The sequence below is a fragment of the Labeo rohita genome, chromosome 19, assembly GCF_022985175.1.
Source record: "Labeo rohita strain BAU-BD-2019 chromosome 19, IGBB_LRoh.1.0, whole genome shotgun sequence".
Taxonomy (NCBI): domain Eukaryota; kingdom Metazoa; phylum Chordata; class Actinopteri; order Cypriniformes; family Cyprinidae; genus Labeo; species Labeo rohita.
The window spans coordinates 654,521-664,924 of NC_066887.1; the positions used below are offsets into that span (position 1 = coordinate 654,521).

The window sequence follows — 10,404 nt, forward strand, 5'->3', positions numbered from 1 at the left end:
TTATTAAGACCCTAAAGAATCATATCAACTTGTGGAAAATGGGCATCCGATGACCCCTTTAAAATGTCCATTGAGTGGTGCTATAACTGTAATGCTCTGTGACGTTTCAAAATACTGTACCATCTGCACTACACCTAAACCACCCGATAGTATGAACAAAAGCGAATGTGACATAAAAATGCAATCGCAAGCATGCCATTTTAGCTTGTTTTTCAATCTCTCATCTTTCAGCTCTTTCATCATGAGTTATGTTTCTTACGGGATTCGTACCCTAGGATTCTGCATCCTAAGTTTACTTCCATGCCGCCATTTTTCATACTTTTTCGTCATGAAAGCAGGTAGTGAAATTCAGTATGGAATCCACATTGACTAATGAGGAACGAACTATGCAGAGAACTAAGAACACCCTAAAAAACACCTAACAAATGCCCTAGCAACTATCTAGAACCCCATTCTTAGTAATGCTTAGTAGTGTACTAAACCAAACAAGCGTTTGATTTTAGTTTCAAATGGGCAAGAATATTGTCACTTTCTATTGAACACGAAAATTAAAATTTGTTCAAACGTTAATGTTTCCTTTTCTGTACTTCTTTTTTCTCTCAGTGTCTCTCTCTCTCTGGTCTCCTGTGTCCTCTCTATTTTCGTTACCCATGATAAGATGTCTGTGCGATTAGGAGTGAAAGGTGATCCTGTCCTGGGCCCGTACTGAATGCTCAGACAACACAAAACACCAGAGCAAGCGGGACGGAATGGAGAAGAGAGGAGGGGTGGGGTGGGAGGTAAATAATTGATGAGCGGCACTTTCGTTTTTTAATCTGTAAATGAGAAGCCCAGACACACTATCTGTTCCCCATTAAGATAACAAGATGGAAGATAATGATCCTAGTTAAGACACAGTTTACATTGAGAGAGCTCCTCAGGTATAGCACTCAGTTTTTGTTTGGTGCTTTTGTTAAGGATGGATAAACCATGTGAAGTGAACCAGCACTTATCTCCATATCGCTACAGAGAGCTGGACAATCATCAAAGATCCTCTCACACACAGACAGATCTGGCATTATCTTGTCCATTAATCTGTCCCGTTTACATGCCACCTGTTGTAAGTCATCTGAGAACAGAAAAGTCTACAGAAGGAACCTCAGCCAGGTGAGCAGCCAGTTATCAAAGAAGCAGGACACACGGTTCAACGTAATCTGACATCTTCTCTACCGCAGGGGGGATCCCTGTAGCCTAGAGGGACATAATCCTAATTTGTATAGCAATAGTTTTCACAGAACATGCCTGTTTTTCATTCAATTCAGTTTGGACTTCAAAACCAAGTAAAATATTACTTTTTTTGCTATGGGCAGCATAGATTCAGTGTTTGTGAGTACATCACAGCTAAAATGTTGGCATAGAATAAAAGATTCATCCCAGGATTTTAAGAATTAATATTGAGATTTCAGAAAAAAACATGTGTAACCTCTATTCCCAGATGGAGGGAACAGGACATTGAGCCAATGTAGTGACACTAGGGGTCACCCTTCGGGAGCCCCAAACACCTCTGACGATTTAGAAAAAGGCCAATGGAAATTGGTGAGTGGAATTTGCATGCCACTCCCTGGGTAATACAGTACGGGTAAAAAAGAAGGCAGCTTGCTCCACTCATTCAGGTTTGTAGTAAGGAGCCAAGACAGTGTCTTGGCCATTACAGTGGGTAGTTCAATGTTGTTGAAGGAGGGACTTACTATTTCATTCCCTCCATCAGGGAATGGAGGTTACAGTAGTAACCAGCACTTTTCCACTCAAAAAAATCCTGGGCCGGTGCCCAGATCCTGGTTTCGAACCAGCCCCGAAACCTTGCTGGTCTCGAACAAGAAAACCAGACGTCAGGCTTGTTTGAGATGCATCGGCGCTGCACAAACCGTTCGGCATATGAAATCAAAGTACCGCGAGAGCAACTGGAAAGCAGATGACTCTTTATGCTTTTGAATTGCTCTTGCGGTACTTTGATGTCTTACATCGATTGGTTTGTGCGGTGCTGATGCATCACGAACAAGCCTATTTTGAAAAAAGCCCTCAGAGTTCAGGTAAATTAACAACATTAGCACAAAAATTAAATATGTTAGTTTAGAAATGGTCAGCAGAAGAGATCAGTGCTCTCCTTCCACAAGAGATAACAAGTGATTGCACTCACATGTTGGTAGAGAGTTCTGCTACGTGCCAGTGGAAACATGAGCTGGTTATTAATGAGTGCCAGTCTTGACCGAGCACCGGTTCCAGCTCCGGCGCCAGCCCCTGTGGAATAGCGATATGTGGGTCTTCGTCTCGGAAGGAACACCGGTTAATCAAAGGTGCCACTTCAAAGCGTACAGCCATCACATAGAGGGGGCTTTGGCTTGAGTGATGGTGTCTGTCACTGCTGGTGATAGCACACTTAGGTCTTTGGCATCCGGTCCAGGGGCCAGACATGGAGGTCTGTGTGAGGGTGCCCCTTGTGTCCAACCCCAGAGATCGTTCCTGAGGGGGTTTCCCCAGGAAGAGGCTGTTGAGAGGAGCCTGAGGTCCAAACACCAAGTCTGGGTGGGCCAGTAAGGAAAAGCCAGCAAGACTTGTTCTCTTTCCTCCTTGATTTTGCACAACATCTGTGCAAACAGACTCACTAGGGGGAAAACGCAATCCCATGGAGCTTCAGTTGGGGAATACTATACAGGGCAGTGGGACAGACCTTGTGTCCTTCACCAGAAAAGCTATGATCTTTCCACATAGGGCAGACGTGTCTTCACACAAGCTGGTGGAGAACTTCGGCGGTGGGTAGACGTGGTGGGTAGACGTGGTGCAGGACCTTAGTGGCCTGAAGCTGGTGACCAAGTCACACCCAGGACAGGATATATTGTATTGCCTCTATCTATTCCTTCACCACCGAGAATTGCTGGGCAAAGTCTTCCAGAGTGTTGCCAAACAGGCTCACTTGGGAGAAGGGGCATAGAGAAGCGTGCTTCCTTGACATCCTTAATCTCCACAAGGTTAAGCCATTGATAGCATTTCTGGACTTCCAGGGTGGACATCACCCAACAGAGTGCCTGCGCTGTGACCTTCATTGGTCACCGCACACAGCTCCTGCATAAGTGGTGGGTTGGGACTACCCTTGTGCATGTTTCTCAATGCCTTGATGTACGAGGAGATGGCCATGTCATCCTGACAATTAAATTCAGCCAAGTGGTGAACTGCATTTCACATAGGAGAACTCAACCGGCAGAAATGAGCATGATGAGGAATAGATCCTTCTGTGCTGCAGAAGGTCCAGGACTGTGGGCGACTTTCTTCTTAAAAAAGCAAGAAAGTCTGAACTGCAATGGTTTGATGGCCATGCTCTCACAGTGATTATATATACCAGCCATCAAAAATGTCAGTGGCTCCTAAGGGCAACCCCTAGTGTTACTAAATTGATACAACTTCAGGTGACAAATAGGAGACATAGTCTCGCATAGCCAGACCTTCAGACTGACGGCAGAAGGTCTGAGAACTTTGGCCGCTTTGAATGGTTAAGGCCTGCCCAAGAGGCCATGTGACTGACAGGTAAAGCAACAAATCATGTTTCGTTTTGTGCCGCGTCATGTTTAGAGGCGTGGAAATGTCGCCACAATAAGACTCTCGGAGAGTGTAAAACTTAAACATTTTCACATACCTTTGAAAATCCAACGTTTTGTTGATCCTAATAGGTGCTCATCGTCACAGCTGTAAACACAACGGCTTTCTTCTTTCATGAGGGGGCTTGGCACAACGCCATTTATGTTTCCCGGAAATCCTGTATAACATAACCAATCCGATGACGACTTTGAAACTCCTTAAGTGCATCAGACATTTAGTTTAGCCAGTGTTTCGTGGGTATGACGTCTGCAGCTGAGACTAGGGAACATTCACTCAGCCTAAGTTGCCATAGCACTGCTACACCTCTCTTAATTAATCCATATAGTTTAGGTATCATACATATATGTAACAAGTAGTCCAAGATTAATTAAATACTTTGATAGGGTTTTAAATTGTATGAGCAATAGTAATAGTGATGTTTGCCTTAACAAACAATGCTAAAAATGAACTTCATGCTTATACACAAAGAAATATGCCAGTGTATGTTCACTGTAGGTTCAAGATGTATTCTTTAAAAACAAGTCTTACTCTTTTATGCACTTATGTCTCTTAGGTAAATACATGCTCACCTCCACATTTTCTTTGTTTCAAGGGCAGTTCAACAGGCACAGACTGTTTAACCTCAGAAACCGACTGCACAGGGGTAAAGTCACAGCAGCCTTGAGCTCAGCACGCCAGCTGAACATCACAATAAACAACCAATCATCTCATCCATCAATGAGATACAGAACCATGCATGGGAACGCTTTGAGCTGACTTCATCATAAATAACTGATTCTCTTAGCCAACTGAAGAATGCAGGGAGATGGGAGATTATGGCAGTGTTGCCATATGAAATAAAGCAGGGGACATCTGAGTGAGTGATCTTTGAACGTTATTCTCCAGAGTTTAATTTATTACCCATCGTGCCTACTACCCTAATGAACGTGCAAGGCCCCATCAGTAAGGCAAATGGAAATTCTTTGCGTAGCACACACATGCATACGCATCAACCACAGGATGTGTGTGCACACTCTCGTGACTGATCATCATCTGAATAGTACTGACCACAGAGCAACAACACTTAAAACTTAAAGTTGCTTCCTAATATTTAATTCTCTAGGTAATTTAGGTAAGGTAAGACAGATAAAAGGGACCCACTACAAATTGCTTTTCCTAAATCATCAAACCATTTTTAATTAGTCATTTTAATTAGGCCATATGAGTTATTTTTGAAAGCGCTGTTTAAATCTTCTATAATAATCTTCCGTATTTGCCTAATTATGCATGTAGGGTGCTCTTATTGCAGCTGCGATTTTAGTGTGTAACACTTACAAAGATGTTTTTTCAAGGAAGATTTTTCAAAAATGTACATTCTTTCATCATTTACTGATTGTCATGTCTTTCTCAACATTTATTTTTTCTTACCTCTATGAAACACAAAGATTGTATTTGAAGAACCTTTTATCCATACAGTAATAGTCGATGGGGTCCAAAAGTTTTAAGTTCCAAAATGGGGAGTAAAGTAGCATAAAAGTAATCCACTGGTTTAATCCAAATGTTCTGAGGTGATACAATCAAATCTCTCGATCAAACTATCTCCAACATGTTCCTAATATTTTACTTGGTCTGTAAATAAAGATCAATGGTTTTGCATAAAAGGACTTTATCTTGCTGGAGTTTCGTGCTGTTTCTAAATCTTGTTAATTATACTGGGTGTCTGTTGGATCACAATATTTTTGTGCAGTAAAGATTATTAATAGCCTTTCTTGTTCATCTCATCTGTTATATGGTGCTGTTGAGGGATGTGATGGCAAATGGCTTGTAAATGTATGTGCGCATTTTACTTTCACTTTCAAATTAGCGGCAATTCCGCATCTATTGATAATTTATTATATCAAAATGAATAAAAATACACCATGCTATATATAGGCCTAAAAGATCATAAATTACACCAAGCTTAAATTTAAGAAACTGAAAACCAGCAAACATGGTGGTGCTAAATAAATACGAAATAAATATTTAAACTTTCAAAATCACCTTAGATAAAATGCAAAAGTCAACAGGCTTTTCAAAATCCAAAATGTTTTTTAAAACAGGCGCTTATGCAATTAGTTTCGAAACTAAATCTTTCGCCACCATCATTCTGACTACAGCTGCTGATCTGTGATGCGCGACTGTCATTCGGCATTCTGCATTGAGCAGCCGCATTCAGTTTTTAATTGTAGTGTCTGTTCTCTAACTGAGCTAATTGGTTATTACTATTAAAAAAAAATCAAGACAGTGCCAGGGTGGGCAATGACGTAACCGGTGTTGCAGCTTAAAGGTGACACCGACTATTGCAACATGCCTACTGCTGCCTCATTACTGTGCTATACATTTAAAAGAAATGTCTTTTAAATTTACAGTATATAGACATATAGCTTGTTTTTCATTAATGTATTTTACAACAATACAAAGAGCAATGGGTATCATTTTACCAGATTTAGATTCCTACACTTTTATTTGTTCCCCACTAAATAATGTTAATGCTAATTTTCGATTTTATAAAATTATTGTGCACTCATGATTTTTCTAGAGTAACGTTTGCTACTGAATTATCCACTAACCTAGTTTATAACAGTATTTTTGTCATAGATTATAATTATTCATTCATTCATTCATTTGTTGTTTTTCTTTACAATAAAGTTGTTTATATTTAGTAGATTGTGTGTAACAAAAGAGTGATGATCATGTCATCACACACTGAGGTATAGAAATTTAACATAGATTTAAAAAAAAAAAACTGTTCTGGTATCGGATCAATATCGGTATTGGCAGATAGTGAAAAAGTGGTATAAAGCCACCCCTAGTATTCAAAATCAGTAAATACTGTATTTGAAAGCAAGAGACAAAATAACTGTAAAAAAAAGAACTGTGTTTACTGAATAACCTTATTTGTGTCTGTTTCAGTGTTCGGACTGTTCAGACAAGTCCTTCACAACATTATCCCATGAAACCTTATAGAAGAGATAAATGGAGACCAGTTAATTGGAAATACACTTATACAATTGAGACTTATGCTGCTGAAAAGACCAGCAGTGCTGGTTACCACTCTATGTTGAAGGCTGGTGTGCATCCTAACTAGCTTCCATGATCAACCAAGACCCATACCAAGTTCTAGACCACAAAATCAAGGTTTTCTCTCTCTCCACAGGGTTTTTTCCGCAGAAGTATCCAGAAGAACATGGTGTACACATGCCACAGGGAGAAGAACTGCATTATCAACAAGGTGACTCGGAATCGCTGTCAGTACTGCCGGCTGCAGAAGTGCTTCGCTGTGGGAATGTCCAAAGAGTGTGAGTGTTAAAAATCTTCATTGTACACACACATGCTCTTCAGCTCAGGATATTGTCCCTTGAATACATACGTCTTATTTTTACACAGTTAACCCTGCGCACATTTAGTTACATTTTAAAAGTTTGTTTAATTAATCCAGTCGATCTTTTTACCCCTTTTTAACATGGAAGTCCGGAATATGAGAGCATCCAAACGAAAGTTAGAATCCATCCGGACAGCGTTCATCGGTTACTCAGGAAGAAGGTGGATACCCAGCATAAATCAACTAATACAAATTCACAGCAGTTTTGACAGATAAAAGTTAATTGAATGTTAGTCGATGATAAGAGGCTTAGTCGACTAAAATTTTATTAGTCGGTTAGTCACAGAAAAAAAAAAATCTGTGTCCGTGATGCACAGAATGTTAATGTTTGGTCCTTAAGGTGATTACGGGCAGGAATTGTAGTAGTAGTAGCAGCTTATATGGGCACTCAATCTAACATTAATCTAGATAAATGTGTGTTATTAGGCACATATTCAAGTGCTTTTGCAGAGTGTGGAAGCTATTAGCATGCTATATGGAGGCCACAGTGTGAGCACTGACATTGTTTTGTTTTTTTTTTTACAGATAATAGTGGAAACTAAATACGCCATCATTTTTGCTCATACAGATAAGAGTAATAAATCATTTGAGAAGGGTCTACTTTTATTTGTATACACTCAAAATCTCAGCAAAATATTGTACTTTTGTAAGACAACAAATAGGATGCGCTTTCTGCCGTATCTATCTCCATGAGCTGGAGCAAAAATGAGACTCAGCATATAGACTACTTGCCTCACAGACATGAAAAATGTATCTATAGAAAGCTTGAAGTGTCTACTTTAACCAATTCAAATCGAAAACAAATAGTTTCTGATTATGTAGGCCGTATAAGGTGCATTTCTCTTTGAAGGCGCGTCCACTGTACTATGGAGATGGTGAGTCAGCATCGTCAGCTTCATCTTTGCAATCAACACTGACTGAGAAAATACTAGTTTATAAATAAATAGTTAAAGGGGTCCTATTATGCTTTTTCACTTTTTAAATTTTAGTCAGTGTGTGGTGTATGTGTGGCATAAAATAGATCTACAAAGTTACAAATCTCACTTACAAGTCCACTCCAAAAAAGGCCTCCTGTAGCGAATTGGTGCGTTTTTGTAAGAAAAATATCCATATTTAAAATGTAAGAATCACTTTAATCTAGCTTGCGCTAACAGTTGTGCGCAGAACTTGCTGCTTTGGTAAGGGGCGTGGCAGCACTGAAACACCGTCTAAGCTGTTCGCCAATCACAACGCACTGGGACAGCTAACCAATCACAACACATTCGTTTTTCGGAAGGCGGGCCTTCATCAAACCCAGAACTAATCAAGCCATTTGTGCCAGGCTGGGGAGAAGGGAATTGCAATAATGTAAACTGTGTGAAAAATAATGCATTTTTCGAACCACCAAGCATGAAAACATGTTCTACTACACCCCTAAAACAAAATCAAGACTTTGTAAAAGAGCATTTTAAGACCCCTTTAAAATATCTCCTTGCTATTTTCCCCAACATACGGTCATTACTTTTGCCGGTGCTTTTCAGCAAGATTTGTGCGAGCAGAATAGGCTAAATAAAAGGCTCAATATGGTTTTGTTCCCCACCCCCCAGTATATATAATTAATTAAAGTAATATAAATGTGATTAGTTGCCTACAAGAAAAATCTTTAATGTTGATAGCCCTGTTTAGAGCACTGTCCAGAGCTTTATTCCGCCCCAATTTCACACAACTCACTAATGAAACACAAATTAATGTGTGCACTGGTTATAAATAGGTCTTAAATAATTTAAAAATAGTTATGTGATCCCAGCTGGGAACTGTCTCATTGTGACATTAAAACATAAAAACAACTACTGAGATCTCTTCAAAATGGAGTAAATAGAGATCTCAAATGTAACTCCTAAGAATAACACCACATCAATTCCTGGATATCTTTCAGTTATTCATCATGTTAAATTGGGGGCCAAGCACCGGAGGTGCGGTGGCACCTATTGTATCCGTTGGCGTTATTAGGGGCCAAGCACCGAAGGTGCGATGGCACCTATTGTATCCGTTGGCGTTATTAGGGGCCAAGCACCGAAGGTGCGATGGCACCTATTGTATCTGTTAGCGTTCTTATTATTAGGGGCCAAGCACCAGAGGTGCGGTGGCACCTATTGTATCCGTTGGCGTTATTAGGGGCCAAGCACCAGAGGTGCGGTGGCACCTATTGTATCCGTTGGCGTTATTATTATTCCGCTTCTTCTTCTTCTTCTTCTTCTTCTTCCTCTTCCGCCGCAAGTCTATGGCAGCCCATAGAACCGCTTGCGGGAAAGTTGTATAATTTTGCACACTGATAGAGGACAGTCCCAACATTAACCATAGCAAGTTTGGAGTCTCTAACTCAAACTCTCTAGCGCCACCACTTGTCCAAACTTTCAAAAGATTTATGCTAATAACGTTTGAACCGTAAGTCACACAACAAAAATTCTTTTTTCCTCTGATTCCTTGGCTCATGCCGAGTCGAATGGATACCAAAATTCAAAAATCGTAAGGTTTAGTTTTTTCGCTATTCTCAATTGTTCGTAAAACCTACTTTTTCGAACTCGTCCTAGGCCGTTGCACCGATTGTCAAAAAAATTGATCCAGATCATCTTCAGACCACGCTGGCAAAAAGTTATGGAATTCAAGTCGATTCGTCCAGCCGTTCACGAATAACACACGAAAGAATTCTATGAAAAGCTAGCAAAAATCAATGTGAGGCTATATCTCTGTAACAGTTTGGCATATTGACACCAAACTTGGTGTGTGTTATAACAAGCATGACCTGAGCCTACCTGCTGTGTTTCGGTGCAGTGCCCCCTAGTGGTCAGGAGATACGAAAAATGGCTATTTTTCTTTATAACGTCTGAATGATTTGTCCAAAAATCACAAAACTGGTCTCTTTAGATTCGGTGTGTCATACCGAGTCAAACCATATCCAATTTTCCCATGTCAGCCATTTTGGGTGTCGGCCATTTTGAATTTAGCTTTAAAATGCTGTATCTTGAGAACGGATTAGCGTATCATTTCGACATTAATTACAAAAATGTTCGGCACCATGCCCTGAATGTACATAATAATTTTTGGGCCAGCGCCACCTTGTGGTCAAAAGCTATAACTAAATTTCAAAAAATGCTAATAACTTTTGCGTACATTAGCCTATTGAAATGTAACTGATTTTGATAGATTCCTTCGGTCATGCTGAGAACACCGATACCAATTTTGCCAATTTTGGCTGAACTTCCTGTCCGCCATTTTGATTCATGTGGAAAACCTACTTTTTCGAACTCCTCCTAGACCGTTAGTCGAATTTTCACTAAATTTGACTCAGATCATCTTCAGACCATGCTGACAAAAAGTTATGGATTTTGTGTCGA

General features: G+C 40.1%; 2 protein-coding genes across 3 annotated transcripts in view; one reads left to right on the plus strand and one right to left on the minus strand.

Moving 5' to 3' along the window:
• LOC127182184 (retinoic acid receptor beta) overlaps positions 1 to 10,404 on the plus strand; it is a 239,412-nt gene that overhangs the window by 174,860 nt on the left and 54,148 nt on the right. For both annotated transcript variants that reach the window (XM_051137332.1, XM_051137333.1), the window contains one exon: positions 6,806 to 6,947. In XM_051137332.1, coding sequence (XP_050993289.1) covers positions 6,806 to 6,947 — 142 coding nt within the window. The remainder of the gene's footprint in view (positions 1 to 6,805; positions 6,948 to 10,404) is intronic.
• LOC127182187 (zinc-alpha-2-glycoprotein-like) overlaps positions 1 to 10,404 on the minus strand; it is a 195,353-nt gene that overhangs the window by 22,204 nt on the left and 162,745 nt on the right. The window lies entirely within an intron of this gene.